General features: G+C 39.1%; 1 protein-coding gene across 1 annotated transcript in view; it reads left to right on the forward strand.

Moving 5' to 3' along the window:
* The window catches only part of hcn4 (hyperpolarization activated cyclic nucleotide-gated potassium channel 4), an 84560-nt gene that overhangs the window by 40480 nt on the left and 24547 nt on the right, over positions 1-19533 (forward strand). The window contains exons 3-4 of the mRNA XM_066684897.1: positions 5612-5773; positions 8418-8636. Coding sequence (XP_066540994.1) covers positions 5612-5773; positions 8418-8636 — 381 coding nt within the window. The remainder of the gene's footprint in view (positions 1-5611; positions 5774-8417; positions 8637-19533) is intronic.

Consider the following 19533-nt stretch of genomic DNA (forward strand, 5'->3'; position numbering starts at 1 on the left):
CACTGAATTCGATCTCTCCTCATAATGTTGCAATTCTGCAGACTTCTGGAAGGTGATTCACAGAACGAACCATCCCAAGGACTGATTCCTTCTTTGATTTCACCAGGAGAAATAGAAGAAGGCTCAAGACGCAGCTGGGCATTTCAAACTACACCACAAGGACAAAAAAGCTCTGACGTAACTACAACCTTCCCTGAATCCTCTCAGATGTCGGCACGATCAATTTCTTTGAAGTCCAGTGATGTTAACAGTACTTGGTTTAGTACATATTCATTGTCTCTGCTCAAGTAATTTCTTATGCTGATCATTAGTTGTTTTTTGGGCTAAATCTGCTCTGTCAACCATGGCCTTCATTTAGCCCAAAAAAGATGTTGAAATTTCAGCTCTGTTTGGTCTGTAGAATTTGGTACAAATTTGGTCCAAGACAGACACATTATTGGGACTATTGATTACTGGTTGGGCTTGGTGTGTGGATGTTGGTTAGTTGACAGCTTCCTGTTCTGCCGTATTATTTGTTATGTATTGGACTGTTTAAATTTAGAAAAATGTGCTTATATTTTAAAATAATTTATTAATGTATCTATTAAAAGTTGTATATAAAGGATTTGATAGAAAATAACAATTTTATTTATTTACTGATGTGCCCTTGGCACAAAAAACCATGTGTAATTGGTCAATTTGAATATTAGTAAAATGGCTTGCTTGTTGACCACCTTGGGGGAATTTCATCAGCAAAACCAGTCAGACATTCTTGAGATAGCGAGGAAGGTGACTGTGGGATTATCTTTCACCTCATGTGGTATATTGAATTGATGTTTTCTAGCACAACAACATCTTTATTGAGTTCAAAAATCTGCTTCTAGCCTTTACAATGTGCTTTTATTCATATTTTACCTAAAAAAGAGAGAGGACTTCTAAACCCTGCCTTCTGTGCTTCCTTGTTGGCAGATGCTCATATTCATTGTGATAAGGATCTGGTTGGAACACTCCTATGAAAGATCTTGCCAACTCAATTGGATTCGGTGTAATAGCAAATGTCTGATGAAACAGCACCCTCTTTCTGTGTGGTTGTCTTTATCTCTAAGACAGTAGTAAGAAAAGCTAGATAGGAAAGACGAATCTGGAGGGAACAGGAGCATATGACAAGCAGCTCATCCATCTGTCATCGATAGTGTTGAGACACCAAAGCACTCTTTTTTGAAGCTGTGAGAATGAATTCTAAATACAAGTGTGTCAGTCTGCTCTACTGTGAGTGAGTAATTTTCTTGGAATTCGTGTGGATCAATCACACTAAACATTCATCATCATTAGCAACTGTGACAGGCACCAGCAGATGCTTCAGTATAGTCTTTCTCCCTAGCCCACACTGGCATAGCCCTCATTCAGTGTGAGATGAGCCTGTTTATGCGCGACATGCTAAATGAACAGTATTGAAATATAGTGCTGCAGGAGACTCCATCTTCTTATGACTCTGGGCCGATTCTAGTTTGTATAACTTTTGGCCCAATCTCTGTGCTTGTATAAAAAGAGGTTAATGTTATATTAAATATAAGTAGGTTCTTATATGATTATAACAGTCATTTGGGGAACTAAGCCAGTTTTTTAAGCATTTCCTACATTATACAACTGGGTTTAGCTTGATAACTACACTGTACCTTCTTCATCATATTTTCTGGTTCATAATGCACCGCATGCACGGATTTTAGTTTGCCATGAGCACAACAAAGAACCTAGATCTTTGTTCTTTGTCCTTGAGAACATATTTCTGAATCTATATTCAGAAAGGCTTATATGTGAGACTACATTTCCAGTGGTTGTGCCTGTCCCGCCTGCCTGTGCGCATTTATTTGAGTTGCATTAATCAAAACTCAGCTGGTCAGCCACTCTCTGATGTAGTTAGATGTCTGTGTCCTCCTTTCTGTTAGTTACAACGCCTGAATACCTATCATCAACTCTCTCTGTGTGTCTGTGTGATTATTTGTGCCGTGTGATTGTTATAGGGAAACACATCAAAATAACACTAAATTTGGGCAGGACAGAATATAAGCCGTTGCTTTTTTGCATGTGTTTGATTGTATTGTGAGTTTTGGGGAGGCTGCATAGAAGCAATGTAAGTGGATTAAACTGAGGAGAATTTTCTTAATAGTCTCCAGGGTGTTCATGATTTATATATTCCTGGGACAGCCTTTCGCCATTTGGACTTCTCCTACAGACAGAGATGCATTAACTTTAATTTCTCATGCCCCTAATAATGACTTTATAATAACCCACATATCAAGCAGGATTTCACCAATTTACTAAAAGTATTTTACTCTCTAATTGAGCCAAAGTCTGTCCTCACTTTGCGTTGCTAAATTATTAGAAAGGTGTGTGTGTGTGTGTGTGTGAGAGAGAGAGAGAGAGAGAGAGTGTAGATCACTCCTTTAGCTGAACCCAGTGATGTGTAATGCTTCTTGCTCTTTCATACTGCCAGTTTTTATCTGGAGATTTGCATGACATTATGCTGGCCTGGGTGGAGGGAACACAGCTTTGTGTAGGAGTTTACAGAGACATGTAAGGACAGATAACACTGCAGACCAGATGGGGTACAATGATGGTTTATGGACTGTGTTTCAGCTGTGAATGTGGCAAGCTATAAATGTGCCCTTCGATTTGATTGTGTATAGCTGTAGCTTCACTATAACTGACAAATTTGACAAAACGGTTGTGTTCTAACTGGTTTATTTAGAGCAGGGGGTTCTAACTGGCTTTGAGGTTTGAATTTCCCAGCCTCTAATGCTCAAAGGCTTTACTAATTAGCTGATGAGTTGATCAGGTGTGTTTAATGAGGCAGAACGCTCCACTCTGCAGAGCTGTGGCTCCGGAAGGAACCGCAACCCTGTGTTTAGTTTGAAAGAGGAGGCTAATTCATCATTGATATTCATTGACGTGACATATCATTGAATTTTACTTCATGCATCAGTTTAAATCTCTGACAAATATTATTTCACATTAAAGATACACAGCTTCTGACCAATACAGACATTTATTACAATTTAAATACATTTTAAGAAGAGTGCTGTGAGGAAATTATAGCATTCAGCCACAAGCTTTAGTGTGGCTTGGTCATGGGTCACACACACACTGCTTCAAATCATTTCAAATGTATTAGACGGCCAGCGCTCTAGAGGACACAGTTCTATTGCTCCCAAGACCAATTCTGCTTGGTGATCTTAGGCATATTTGCAGTTGCTCCAGAATGTCTCATTCTCTTTAATGATTTCTACAAAGATTATACAAGATGTGTGTGTGGACAAATGAAAGTCTGTGTTCACAGTGTAGCTGAAATAACTGATTATATTGTGTGTATGTCTAGTGTGTTCAATCTTACTCTCGCTCCTTCTTTATATCCAGCTTTGAATTGTATCATCACAATGCAGTCCGCAGTGGAAAGGAGATAAATCACGGAGGGAATATTTTAACACCACACTTGGTAATTAATGCACACAAAGAATTACACTGCAGCTAGTTAGAGCTGCAGAGCGGCATTTTACTTCCAGCCGGAAGAGCTGGCATTGGGTGGCATTGCTTTCCACACAGATAATGTGTTCACAACAGAGTTTGAAAAGACGAGGCAGCTTTTATTAAACAAACTGGCAGTGCATGCTGGAGCCCAGCTGTGGAGGTGGTGATGAGGAGAAGTGTGTGTGTGTGTTTGTGTGAGTGTGTTAGGTAGATTGAGTGAGAAAGGAGCAGTCGGGCGGACGACTTCACTCAGATGATGTAGATGCACCCGTGGCTAAACGCTTTGAACAAATGCAGAGAGAGAGAGAGACAGTGTGTGTGTGTGTGTGTGTTTTGGGGGGTTGTGATTTCTCTGTAGCTTGACATCTCCTCTCATCCGAGAAGAGAGGGAACTTTCCATTCTGTGCACACTTGGCTCTTGTCCTTGTGCACTGGGGATTGGTATCTGACTTAGTAAGCGCCTTGCCAGCTGCCATCACGGCGTCACATAATGTCCATCATATCTATCATCAGCATCATGAGAAAGTGGTTTATATCTAAAAATGTCAATTTCAAGTGAAGGAAAAATGCACAGAACGCGATCCACAATGTGTCAAATGGAATAGTGTTTCTAGGTGATGTCTTAGTGGATGTTTATGGTGGGCCACAGTACAATGGCTATATATTCCTTGTTTCTAAAACAGCTAGTGCCTCTTTGAGACTTGGCACATGTACAAACAATAAATGGCAAGGAATAGGTGAACAAAGCATATGGAGTGTAATCACATTGGCAGGAGTTGGCAAGAGAAAGAAGAGGCAGGAGGAAGCATATTCTTTAACTGAGTCACTAGAACTGATTTATGAGGCACTTCTACTGCCCAATAACAATAGAGTGAACGAGAGTATCCCTCACAGCTATAAGCTTTTAAGCAGTGTGTTTTTAAGAGCCACTGAGTGGCTTTTAATATGAAGAGATGCAGCCTCAATGGGATTAAGTAGCTTTAAATTGTGAAGGCCATTAACACTCAACACCCTGAGTGAGCATCCATGAGCTTCCCAAAGGGCAGTTATCATCAGGATTAGCAGACCTTGGCCTTCATGAACATGCTCTAACTCGTTTTTTTTTTTCTTTCTCGTTCTCTCACTCTCTTTGCTTCGGAAAGTGGACTAAGTTTTTTTTTTATTCCTCACTTGTCATTATTTAAAAGATGCATTAGTGATTTGTCATTTCCCTGCTGACTGTAAGCTTAAGCATTATTCTCACCTTACATCGTACACACGAGTGTACACAAACACACTTATATACACATTCAGAGGACACAGATCCATTAGTGACATTTGTAAAAAGAAAGAAAAAGGACAGTGATTACATAAGTGTAGTTTGGTCATTACAGGCATAGGCTTGTTTGAGTACACCATGGCCTAGAATAGGGAGCAGATTAACAGAAACATAAACTGACCTGTCACAGGACAAAGCTTAAACAGCGCAGCCAGGAATATGACCTTGGGCAGGTTTAAAAGCCTCCAATCCTGAAAGGTCGCAAAAGGACATGCACATATATTAGCGTCCTCAGTGTCATTTCACACAGAAAAAAAGTGAGGTGTGGCATTTTGTACAAATGCGTATAAACCAATCACAATCTTTCATTTGACTGATTATTTACAAGATCAGTACGTTTTTGACTCCCATCAGAGACTATAATAATAATAAAAATAAAAATTAAATGGCAAATACCATATTGCATAGATTTTTTTTGTCCCTGAGTGGTACAGATCGTAAGCACTCAATCCCTGCGTGTGGGATATACACCTCTCAAGCTGATACTGAGCACTGAGCTTGATAACCTTAGATTCCTATTACCCTTTCAAACTTATGAACATCCACATGGAGCTTATTTAAACATAAACAACAAATTCCACAAGAACAGGCCAGTGCTTAAATAGCATTCTCTATTTCAGTCAGAATTTTCTTTTTCAGATTGAAGTGTCACTTACTTTTAAATAAAGAAATTATTAAATGCATAAATAACAGACTACATAATAGAATTATCATCTCGGTAAGTGTTTGGTAAGACTTCTTGTGCTTAAAGTGGACAGCACTAGTACTGACCTTCTATCTGTTTCTTAGATTTTCCATATGACTTATGATCTGGCAAGTGCGATGGTGCGGATTGTGAATCTGATTGGGATGATGCTGCTGCTGTGTCACTGGGACGGTTGTCTGCAGTTCCTTGTTCCCATGCTGCAGGACTTCCCCGCCGATTGCTGGGTTTCCAAAAACAAAATGGTGGTGAGTATCACATTTCATTGGAACCTGTGCCAGCTCATTTAATCTTATCTCTTTCTGTCACGACTGAGTCATCACGTGACCACAAACCAAGAAAAGAGTAGGGAAAAACTTGTCTATGATAATGTTTAATGTCTTTTTTTCTACTGTCACCCTATACAGTGTATTTAAATGCATTGCAATTTAAAGGATACCAGCAAATTAGTATCAAAATACCTCAAATCAAACAAGTATCACTCTTTACATATCCGTAACACAATTTCTGTTTAATTTTATTGAAAATAATGATTTAGCTCTGTTAGATATTCGCATTAAATAACTGCTTTCAGCCACGTACATTTTTAGGTCATTTAAAAAGCTACATGATGTGGCATTCTATATAAACATCTATAAAGGTCAGTTCAACAAGCATCAGTTTCCATAATACTTTAGTTACACAATTATCACAAGCAGTGTATATGACGACTAAGGTGTATACAGGTTTTGTGTGGTTCAAAGAGGTCACATTGTCTTGTTTGACCTTTAAAACTCCAACAAGAAAGAGGTCTATTAAGAGCGACAGGTCAAAACCTGAAGGAGAAATGCATTGAATAATTATTTGTTTTAAACCCTTAATTCAGTATCAGTATCAGTCAAGTACTGACAATTTTCCAGCGAGCACCCTTGCTGTGCTTTAATTTGGTCTTATTGTTAGTCAAGAGGTGTAGCGTTTGAAGAGTTCCCAGTGCTCAGAGTGTGAGTGAGGAGAGAGCCTGGTCTCATTACAAAACCCCCTCCACCTGGTAATTGAGTTTCCTTTACGGTTATATAACCAAGCTGCCAAACACCTGAGGTATGACCTCAAATCACCTGGACGCAAAGGACTGGAGTAGCCAGCCGAAGGCCTGGGGGAAAAAAAAAGCCTCTGGTGACATTTGATTCCTCAGCGGAGATCAGGGTTGAAAGTCAGAAATATCACACAAAAATAAAGTTTGATTACAATTAGTCTAGCAAAGCCATACATTAAGACAGGTAGCAAATGCACTGCAACATATTTACGTGCATGTACTGAAATGAACTCTATCTATAATAAAATGTATAATAGAAGTGTATTCATAGGCTAGATACATTTGCTGGCACATACAAAAAACAAGACAAAAGTTTAAAATAAATTATTGATGTGGATCGACCTGCTTTCCTTTCCTCATGCCGCACTGTTCTTAGCCTTTACCTGAATAATGACTGAGCATATTGCACTGTTCGGTGACCCACACTTCTCTAAGGTGCCTGAAGTCTTCTAGATTTTCCCAGCTTTCCCTAACACAGCTCTACCATTATCACACTATGTCATCATGTCTCTCCCTTTTTTGAAAGCTCTAATAGGCTCTCTTTCAGTGCTTTGCCTCTGTAGAAATGAATTTGAAAGCAATTTGGACATGTCTCCTCAGGAGAGAGACGATATTGATTCCACACGGACTTCCACACTAGTCCAGAGGAAAAGGGCAATTTATTCACAATTTACAGACACACCGAAATTTCACATCTTTCTAAATAGCTGACCCACTTTTTCCTCCCAGCAGAATCTTTGTTTCCAAGCTCCTTTCATTCACAATTTAATTTTCACAGGATTTTAGGGGAGCAAGCACACAGTGTTAAGTGCATTTGTTTTGATTCTTCTTATTGTTTGTTGTTATATTTTTACAGTATTATTTAAGTGATAGTGGGTTTTTTCTGCTTTAAAACCTAGAGAGTAGTGAGTGCAAAGTGGGTAAAAGTTAATGTGGATATTTTATGGAAGAGAAATGTTCAGTAAGTATATGCTTTTGGTTAACCATGGATTTCCATAGTAATGTCAATAGATTGGCAATAATTTTTTGCGTTTGTTATCTTAGAAGTACATTTTTCATTACAAGTGTGTTTTCATAAATGATGCCTTTACATGTAACGGAATACAGAACACTGTATTATTTTTAACCCCACCAGTGGTGGTTGTAGCATATGGCATATAAATAACTTACAGAGAAAGAAAGCCAAACTCTGTAGGGTTAGTTTTAAAAGTGCTGCAACTCAACAACACAAAGTAAAAATGAGAGAAGTCTATTTTTTGCCCTCTACATTCCCTCTAATTACAGATATCTCTAAGTCCTGTTTCCTAAGGTTTCCTCTTTTATGAAACCTATAATTCATTCCACATCTTATATATATATATATATATATATATATATATGTGTGTGTGTGTGTGTGTGTGATAATGAAGTTTCATGTACAGAATAATTTAAAATTAATAGGGTTTGACATCAATTTACCCAACTCTTTACTCACAATTTGCCTCTCAGCCTGTTACATTGAACCCTGCATATAGCTCAAAATGTCTCTTTCTTATTTTGGAGACCCTCCCTTGCTCACAGGGGTGCATCTTGGTGACTGTTGTTCCATTCAGCTGAGGAATTAGAATTTTGCTGCATACTTAACACGTTTTGCCCATCGGGCTGTGAATGCCACATTATGGGCACACCTGCCGTGTGTGCCCCAGGTGGCGTGTACCCTCTGGGACAGTGCTGCTTGAGTGCTAACTGACCTTTCCCTGTACACCATCCACTGAAGAGGTTGTGGGGACAGTCTGTGATGGCCCGTGGGCATGTGTTTGTGTCCCCCTCTCCCCCTGCAGAATGATACATGGGGTCAACAATACTCGTATGCCCTCTTTAAGGCCATGAGCCACATGCTCTGCATTGGATATGGCATGTACCCACCGGTCGGCATGACGGACGTGTGGCTGACCATCCTCAGCATGATCGTGGGAGCCACGTGCTATGCCATGTTTGTGGGTCACGCAACAGCTCTGATACAGTCTCTGGACTCCTCACGCAGACAGTACCAGGAAAAGGTGAGTACCAGCTGAAGGAGAATGATGTGTGTCCTATGAAGAGTTCATTATACTACAAAGAGTGTTATGTATTATGTTAATTGCTGGACAACAGAAGTCAATTTCAATAAGCAAGCTACATTATATCATCAGCAAATGTTTGTGAATACTGATGTATCAAAAGTACATTTTTTGCATTTACTAAAACCGAAATTCAGATAAGTTTTTACAATTCCAATGCAGACTTTACTTCACTAATATATATTTTTTTATTTATTATTTTATTGATTAATTCCAGTAGCTATACTTTCAGTGCATCCCTTATGGTGATATTCTGAAGAATTATATCTTTTATTTGAGGCATGTTCTCTGGAACAAGGGAAGAGCCACTGAAAGCTGTGTTTAAAAATGCTGGATTTTACTGATAGAATTTGTTCATTTTTGAGGCGGGTATTTGATGCTGGGCAGCGTCTGTGATCTAGTTCAGTTTTCAATCCTGTCAGGCTAATATACCAAATGTTGCATTCCAATGCATATTCCTTCCATTTTTCCATTATTTTGCCTATAGTTGTACACTGTGGTTGACCTAGATTTAGCAGAACACGTTTCATTGAACAGAAATATGCAGACATCTATAAGTGAGTAATAACTAAGGTATGAATTTGCTCCGTGGTAACAATTCACATTAAGGGTACATTAATAAATGGTACTTAAGTATTAAGTAATAAGCCTTACAAAATAATTAAGTAAAGTCACAATTAATAATTAAGTAATGATAGAAACCAGAACTAGCATTATTTTAAGATTTAATGCAATCCTAAAAGAATGCTAGTTAATACTAATTGTTGTTAGCAACAATCAACAGTCACGCCCCTCGCTGCCGTTGTATGCTTTGCTGAACCTATGTGTGCTTTTAGGTCTTTTACATCTTTATTTGCTACACAAAACATGGGAATTTCTTTTTTAATTCATCCGAGAACTTACTTTTACGTTTCGGCATAGCTATTCGAGATGAGGGTAGGTACATGAGCTTCGTCTGATGTAAACAAGGACTACTGCCGTGCAGACTGACCAATTAAATGTTTACAGAGAAAATTATCGACCAATAACGGTAACTCTACAGTCAGACCGACCAATCAGAAGATTTTAGGCTACTTCACCACTCCCCTTTCTCACTCAAGCGAACCAATCGGAGTAGGGGAGGGCGGGACTAGTTTGTGAACGCTTCTCAAGATTCTATGTAAGCTCTAAAAAAAATTCCCGGACTTTTGTGAATTGCAGGGGTCTTTATTCTGAAAATAAGGAGTCTACATCCTAAATATTCATATTTTTCTTGCGTTTCTTCTTAAAGTTCAGTTATACCATATGTGAACAAAACTGAATTTATTATATTATTATGCTACATGATCTTTCTAGCCACATTATTCCTTAGTATTATACTGACTGATAGAAAGAAGAATGATAGTCTTATGATCTGCCCCAGGCTGACAGTTGCAGCTTTTTAAATGGTCAGTTTAAACTAATCAGTTTCACTGATCCTGCTGAACATTTTTAGTACATTTTTCCAGATTTACAGAATGGCAGATTAAAGGAATATTCCCTGCCAGTATAGGTTTAACTGTGCTCTATAAAGTTTAGGTAACTAACAAGTTTCTTCAAGCTTGTTTCACTAGGATTGCCTATATAGCTTCTGACACTGCATAACATGTTGTTGCCTTTAAAAACAGGCAAATGTATGAACACAAGCTGGATGTTACTGTTATTAGCTGTACAATGTACATTTGTCCACTTCTAATTACTTACTTCATTTCATGGTGTCATTGTTGTTGTGTTATTTGATATTTAATGGACACAGTCAATAACAAAATTTGGACACTCTGGAAAAACTCAAAAGAAAAATAAAGGAAGTTTGTGCACGTGTAATATAGTGATAGGAGACATGGTAGCACACATAACTCTGCTCTGATTTATTTCACTCTGCAAAGAATAAATGTATGAAGCTGGAAAATGTTTGCTTTGATCATATGTTTTTAACTTTATAAGCTGGGAAGGCCTACACAGCAGAGATGACACCCTCTCCCACCATCACTGCACATGGTGCTAGCTACCACGGACATCTTTTTAGCTGGTGTGACACACCGGGAAATTTTATTTGTCCTCTGATGTGCTAAAGTGTTTAGTTGCATTGCATCGAGGGCAGTTCAAAACAAAGCTGTGAACGGGCTTCACTTATTTAAGAAGAAGTACATGTTCACCTTCACCCTCCCAAGAAGATTGGGCACACTGGGGCTGATCAAATACATTGAGAGGCTATATCTTCAATAAGACAAGGTCATTTTTGGTTTGATGTTGTTGGAGATAGTACTTTGACTGTGAGCACCTTTTTGCTGTTTGGTTTGAGTAGTTGATACATACAGAAGTTTATCTCTAGCCTAGTTAAGAAATAAGTCAGTTTGTGCCAGGCTCACCTGGAGTGGACAGCAGTGCTTGATGCTCTCCCCTGATGCCCACCTTTCCGTGGGCACAGCAGGGCCAATAATGAGCTGGGCTGCCAGCCTGCCACATGGCCCACCATCTGTGAAGAGAGATGGAGAGATGGAAACACAGTGCGGGAGATGGAGACAGGGTAGGTGCTCCCCTGGAAACTGAGGAAGGGTCATATAGAGACCCGTGAAAAGGTAGTCACAGGTTACAGGCTCGTGGAAGATTGATGAATAGAGGGAGAAAGGTGTAGAAAGGAGACAAAGCAGCACAAAAAGAGGCAGAATGAAGGGGAAAGGGACACGTTTTTGAAATAGTGAGAGTAAAGGAAATGTGGAGGTCAGAAGAAGTGAAGAGGTCCTCGACAGTAGAATAGTCTACAGTTGGCTAAGCCTGTTGATGAAAAAGAGTAATTGAGTGTGTGGTTCTTAGAAGCTGACCAATGTCCTAAAGTTATAATGAGGTCATTCAAAACAGCTCAACACACTAAAGAAATAAGATACACATAAAACAGTTAGAGCAGTACAGAGAGTAACTAATGATACCTAAATGTGGAATGACCACAGCTTATAATAAATGTGGCTGTGTACGCTGACACTGTAGTGAAAATAAGTAAGTGAAATTTAAGCTACATTACCGTGTTAAATTTTTTTGTAACTGAAAGATATGCTGTAGGACGGACAGAAGCAGATAGACACTAAGAGCTGCCATTCTCCTTGTGTGACCCCATGGAGTCTGTGAGCGTGCATGAAACTGAAAGTCTCCAAATGTCCTTGAAAACCACAAAAGGATCAGTTTAGAAAACTTGAGCTGCATATTCATTTCATTTCTTCTGCAGTTTTGTGCAGTCCAGCAACAAGGAAATTAATAATTACATGTTACTGAGCAAAAATACAACCCCTTGTGTAGTTTTTTGATTATCTTTAAAGTAAAGCCAAGTGGGTGACCACATGCACTGACTCAGAGGTCATTTCGCTGTTCATTTAGATGAGTTGAGTAATTCTAATTCAATTGAACAGGTAGATGTATATATCAATAATTGTGTAATGAAGGTACATTATGCACTGCTGCACTGAATCAGGAATCAGATAAGGTGGCATAACAGAGTATATGCAATTATTGCCTGCAATAGGACTTTATTGGTGCATTGCACCAGTCTTGCTTTTTCATTTAGGATTTATCAGATACATTTTTATAATTTTTTATGCTGTAGAATTAAACAGGTGTTTCTTTCCAATGGATTTACGACTAAAACAAATGCTCAGCCAAAATTACTTTCTTAAATCAAGAGTATGTACATAAAATCTGAACTCTCATTTGCTGTGAGGGTTTGATTGCATACAGCTACATAAACTTTAGTGAAGCCAAGTACTGATGTGAATCAGAAATCAGAAACACCATTCCATTATATCCAAAATGTATTGATTAGAGCTTTGTCACTTCAGAGAATGCTGTTGCACTGCTCCACAGTGCAATGCTAGGGGCTTATGTGTGACTGCTTTATATGCCATGTTCTGTTGATAAGCCTATTTTATGATTGCTGTGTGTGACTGAAGGACCAAATTGCTGCGTAATAAATATACGGATTGTATTAGTGATTGTGACATCATAAACTTCAGAGACTAGTTTTTAACCCAAATATTAAAACAATATTTGATCACAGTGTAGACACTTTAAAGAAACTGATGTGTTATGTCCAGCCAGCTGACTGATTGAACATGTGCCTGCTCATCTGTTGGCTTGTTTCTGAAGGAGCAGAGGGCTAGCCAGCTGTTTCTCCTCTAAGCAGACACCACTGGGTCAAAGTGCCATTCGTTACCTCGACACCCATCCCATAGCAACCCGCTCCCATGGCAACGACACTAACGACACGATTCATTTGGAGCCAGCCCCCTCGGGCCAAGCTGCTTGCAGAGGGGAAATTAGCACAGTAAACAGCGATTAATATTTCAGACCCAGGCTTTTTAGTTCATTTCTCTTAGAGAGCAAGTTATGTTGATTAATGCTGGGTCTCAGACTGCTACCCCTGGCTCTCTAGTCTACAAAAGATATTTGTTATATATGTCAACTCAGCATTCTAAGGAGTGTTTACAGGAGATTGAAGTGACAATATTAAATATAAATGATACATTATGCCATAGTATTTCGGTGTATAATGAGTTATCAGGATACACTGCATTTTGTAATAAATACAAACCTAGATCATTTACAGAATGGTGGGCATTTGACCCACCATTTTAAGTTAGATTTTGTTTTTGTGGAGACAGTTTATTTGTGGAGACATATTATTGTTGGTGCAGTACACTGAAGATTCTTAGATGTTGTGTATCCCATCACCTTTCATCTCACCTCACTGGCCATGCATCCAAGAAATCATGAGTCCACAGAGCTGAGTTATCAGCTGCTTTCAGCTCACAAGCCTCAGCACATCATCTTGACCTATAGACGAGAATAAGTAGAAAGAAGGTTATGATGGAAGGGCTTTGACAATAACACCAGGCTTTAGAATTTATAAGCAGTGATTGTCATTGTAATTAGATTTAGTGCTCGAGTCCTCTCACACACACCGTTTCACAGTGCCCTTACTGAGCTTTACACTCTGTATATAAACCTGTTTCCCTTGCCCCAGTGAAACAAATGAGTGACTTGATTTGAGAGTTTCTTCAGCAAATGTTCTTGTATATATATATATATATATATATATATATATATATATTATTTGGTTTAAAAAAGACTCAGTCAGTCACATTTAGCAGGCTGAAGTTTCTCCACAAGGGGGCGTTTAGTAGTCAAATATGTTTCATGGATTCATAAGAGTGTTGCATCACATCACAATTACATCATGGGAGCATCCAAGAAGTAACAGCACTGTTCTCCTCCCTCAGTCCACAGCTGAGATGCTCTTAATTTCAGAAAATATTTACAGAGTAGAGGGTTACTGAGTATCACAACCAATGATATTATCAGCTTACTATTCTACTACATCTATTTAAATATAGGATTTATTTTGGACACAAAATACATATTATTGAATATTTTTATAATGGATATTAATCAACATGAATAATTGTACAGATCCATACAGACTATAATCAGCCACACCAAGGTGGCCACGTATCTATGTGCTCTAGACAATATAAGTAATGACAAAGATGACAGTTTGAGCAGGGTAACCCATTCAAAGCCTCTCTTTTCAAAATTGTAGTTGAGACAGCAAATGTGCACCGAGGCTCCTTCAGAATTATTCACATCTCAATATAAGCGAACAAAAAGGGAAACACTAGCAATGGCAACAAAGGAGGCTGGAAGAATTATCATCAGAAAAGGCAGAGTATGATCCAGTCTGAATAGAGCGTTCTATTACAGCGTGGCAGTGTGTGTTAAAACCACTGTGTGTGTCAGAGCGGAGCAGCCCTCTTTAAATTAGCTTCCTAACAGGGAGGAGAAAGAGACAGTTAGCTGCTGCCATCTGAGCCGAGCCAAAAATATGCAGCCTTATAAAAAAAGTATTCCATCTTGTTATCTGTTTATTATGCAAATTATTCACATACACAAATTAATCACATTAAACACAAATCACATTTTTTAAGAACAAATTCTTGTTAATTAATGTACAAATTATGATATAATAGGGATGCAGATTAGCCTGGGTATGAATAACAGTTAATTTTATCCCTTGCTGCACATTCTTTTAATCTTTTGAATATGTATATGTCCACTCTTAGCACAGGATACACATCACATTTCTGGAATAAATGTCATTTGGAAATATATTCCAGGTTATCTTTCAGGACTGTCACACATCCAAACCTCACTAATGCCAGCAAATTCTCACACAAATGTTCTACCAATTAGACTTGTGAGTGACATATGAGTGAATAATTCATTTGTAGTAAACATTTTTATTAATAACAGAATATAATACTACAAACACAACCTCAGACAAAAAATTAATAGAATCACCATGTATAGAGGATGCCTGCCCAGCCTTTTAATTCATGGCAAATAAACAAATTACAGATATGACACAAAATGATTTTGGTTGAACTGCATACCTTAATTATTCCATGACCAAAGAATGTTATCACTGAATTAGCAGGGTCTGTGTTCTGAAAGGACCCAGGGCTAAACTTTAGGAGACAAATGATGCATTCAGAAATGGCAGTTTATTTCTCCTATTCTGTAACACTTAACAGTGTATATATTTTTATTACCATTGAATAACTGACTTGCGTTTAATGGAATGTTTAAATGGCCTCTATGTAATTTAGCGGCAGCTCTGAGGGCTGTTAACTCAGACACTGAACTGAATGGACATGTATCAGACATGAGTCATAAACCCTTTATCACTATCGCTCACTTCTTCCTTCATCAGTGCCCTCACACTGTCCACACCACCCCCACACTCTTTATACACACCCTGTCTCCATTCCATCATCTCCTTATCCATCTCTCTGTCCTGTGTCATTCCTTATAAGGTCACTCTTCGTTTCACTGGCTTACTTTACTTTATTTTACATTACATGGTCAAACATTTGTTTACAAATTTGAAACTTCTTTTTTTTTTATTTGTAATTCCACATAAGTGAGATAGCAACCACATTTGGTGCTTCTTTTCAACCTGAACGTATATTGCAGCTACTGCCTTGTGGATCCATTTCTCCTTCAATGATGCAGCGGCTGCAGTCTGGTGCTTAACATATTGTAGAACTTAACTGCGACACCATTTAAACTGGAGTGGTTCCTGGCTGAAACCTGTGACCAAATCACAACCATGATGTTATACACTACCTCTTGCGTGCTACTGTTTAGATATTCATTCATTCATTCATTATCTGTAAGCGCTTATCCAGTTCAGGGTCGCGGTGGGTCCAGAGCCTACCTGGAATCACTGGCCGCAAGGTGGGAATACACCCTGGAGGGGGCACCAGTCCTTCACAGGGCAACACAGACACACACACATTCACTCACACACTCACACCTACAGACACTTTTGAGTCACCAATCCACCTACCAACGTGTGTTTTTGGACTGTGGGAGGAAACTGGAGCACCCGGAGGAAACCCACGTGGACACGGGGAGAACACACCAAACTCCTCACAGACAGTCACCCGGAGCGGGAATAGAACCCACAACCTCCAGGCGATATATATATATATATATATATATATATATATATATAACCGATTATTCCGATTGTACACCAATTACACAATTTTTTCCCACTCCTTCTGTCCCCCATTCTTGTGTTTGTACCCTCTCTAGTTACACAGCTCAGTGTAGAAGCACATGGCTGCACTCCTGATCATCTGCTTCCCATGTGTCCTCTAACTCTGCTCAGTATGTGTCTTAGCCAGCCCTCAATAATAAGGTGTGAGTCTGGAGAGGATAACCCATTTCCCCGGAGGAATTTCCCATCTCCCTGCTTCCCTCCAGCTCTTTTCTCTCTCTCTCTCTCTCTCTCTCTCTCTCTCATGCGCTCGCACACTCTCACTCACTCACTCGCTTTTTCTACATGTTGAGACATATTTCACACAAAGACAGTCACACTCACAAGATTGAGGGCAGAAACAGAGCAGTTCCTCATCTGTTTGTTCAATAGGACTACAGACAGGAAATGAACAAAACTGGAAACATTAGAGAAATGAGAATCTACTGCTATAAACAATATGTATACAAATGCATGAGTTTAAAGGCATAGGATTTATTCATCATCATCATTATCTGTAACCGCTTATCCAAGTCAGGGTCACGGTTGGTCCAGAGCCTACCTGGAATCATTGGGCGCAAGGCGGGAATACACCCTGGAGGGGGAGCCAGTCCTTCAGAGGGCAACACAGACACACACACACACATTCACTCACACACTCACACTTTGGAGTCGACACGTACCAACGTGTGTTTTTTTTTTTTGGACTGTGGGAGGAAACGGGAGCACCCGGAGGAAACCCACGCGGACATGGGGACCACCAACTCCACACAGACAGTCACCCGGAGCGGGAAACGAACCCACAACCTCCAGGTTCCTGGAGCTGTGTGACTGCGACACTATCTGCTGCGCCACCGTGCCGCCCACATAGGATTTAGAATATCATAATTGTATAATAATTCGTATGATAATTCATTCACTGTGAGGAGTGTGGTGTGTTCTCCTCGTGTCTGCGTGGGTTTCCTCCCACTGTCCAAAAACATGGATTGGCGGATTGGTGATTTGAAAGTGTCCCTAGATGTGAGTGTGTGAGTGACTGTGTATGTGTTGCCATGTGAAGGACTGGCGCCCCCTCCAGGGTGAGTTTCTGCCTTGCGCCCAGTGATTGGAAAAGTGGTTACAGATAATGAATGAATGAATTAATTAATAATTAATTAATTCATTTATTCCTTTATAATAATTATTAATTAGAAAACACAGGTTGGTAGGTGGATTGGCGACTCAAACGTGTCCATAGGTGTGAGTGTGTGAGTGAATGTGTATGTGTGTGTGTGCGTTGCCCTGTGAAGGACTGATGCCCCCTTCAGGGTGTGTTCCTGCCTTGCACCCAATGATTCCGGGGAGACTCCGGTCCCATCAGGACCCTGAACTGGATAAGCGGTTACAGACAATAAATGAATGAATGAATGAATGAATTTATTATGTTCCTGTAGGAAGGTCTATTCATTCTGCGGTGGTCTTGGTATTTGGGACTGATATATAATCTTAGCTCAAGGTAGTGCAAAAAAAGTTGTTTTTCTTAAGCTTATAATTTATGTGCATTGAATATCGCCATAGGACAAAAGGGCATTATAAGCCCTTATAAGGCAAAATAAGCCTAATACATTTTCTCAGTGTCAAAATCTAGAATAATTTGGTGTTGTTTTTATTGTCTGTTTCCCATTACACTGTATACAGTTCCTTCTGTCATGTCACTGGATTTGTATTGTAGTTAATGATAATAAGAAAAATAATTAGAAAATGAATGAACTGAAATTTGATATTTTTTGATGTACCGAGGGTTAATCTGAGTTGTACAATTAAACACATCAAAATAATTATAAATTAAGGTCCTGATTTTCCCTCCACTATGAATGCTGCAAATATTAGGTGATTTGATTGCATCAGGTGTGTTAGATTAGTGAACATGCTCATAGAGGGGCTATTTATAACCTGCGTGACACTGTAATATCCTAATGTCAGGAGACTGATATAACTGTCACTGGGCAGTTATGGCATGTTTTATAACCGCTTATGTAAAAGGGAATTACACATTTTGCAGCGCTGTTTTGCAATATCACCAATGCAACTGCTGGGTCATGCAATGTCCCTGACCCCAGCAAATCGCTTTAGCATGAATGTTAGAGCTGTGTGTTCTGGCCTCCGGAAAGTAAGACCAGCACGTTATCTTTCCTGACCATAAATTATTTGTTGTCAAATTAATAGTTCACTTAATTATCATATTTCACATTTAACAAACTACAGAGGGGTACTATTAACACAGTGCTTAATGCCATTTAATACACTCCACAACATGTGACGTTTGCAGTATAATAACCAGCATTTGTCAAAATACTGAGTTGACCCTTGAAATTGCATCGGATGGTGTTTGTACTTAATATAAAGCCCAATGAGAAGCATACTGTGTAAAAGGTAAACATGTTCTGAAAGTTGTAGGAATACTACTCCTACCTCTAACGAGTATGTGAGTTTGAAACTGCGAGTTTGTGTGTGTGTGTGTGTTTTAGTATGCAGCTTGTTTTGACATGCCAGCCCCAAATGGCATTAAAAGAAAATGCTGCTGATTTGCCTGTGAAACCCTCTGCTCTACAGTTCTAATTAACACTTGGCAGTTAAGGTCTTCTGTTGCTCTCCTGCAATTCCCTCAACAATTTTTTTTAGAAACTGCCTCCACTTCCTCTGTGGCCTTCTGTGTGTACACAGTTCTGAGAAAAAGTTTGGTTTGTGCATGCTTTGGATTCATGTCTTCAGTACTATATTTAAGAAATAAATGTTGTCTTATTAAATAAGTGTCGTATATTTACAGAATAAATAGATTTAGAACAGTGATCTGAAGCTCATATGTAGCTGCTCCTGGGGGAAGCCAGCAAAACCAAACATGGATGTTTAATTGATTGAGCTCTGTGTTCTTTCTGTGTGAGGATATTTACAGGTAGATTTAGGTTTGTGTGGAGCTGAATGTTACACCAAGATGATTAGAGAGTGTTTTTTTTTTTAAGTGCTGCTTGTAAGGGGTTGTTTGTTTACATTTTTTGTTTTGCCTATTGTTATGCTTAAATTGAACATATTGTAGGGTATGTGCTGTGGTCCAGGGCATGCGTGAGAAAGAAAGAGAGAGAGAGAGAGAGAGAAAGAAAGAGAGAGAGAGAGAGAGAGAGAGAGAGAGAGAGAGAGAAAGAAAGAGAGAGAGAGAACCCCAGCTAACCTAATATTAAAAGCCTTAAATTT

Source organism: Hoplias malabaricus, chromosome 11 (genome assembly GCF_029633855.1).
Source record: "Hoplias malabaricus isolate fHopMal1 chromosome 11, fHopMal1.hap1, whole genome shotgun sequence".
Lineage (NCBI taxonomy): Eukaryota > Metazoa > Chordata > Actinopteri > Characiformes > Erythrinidae > Hoplias > Hoplias malabaricus.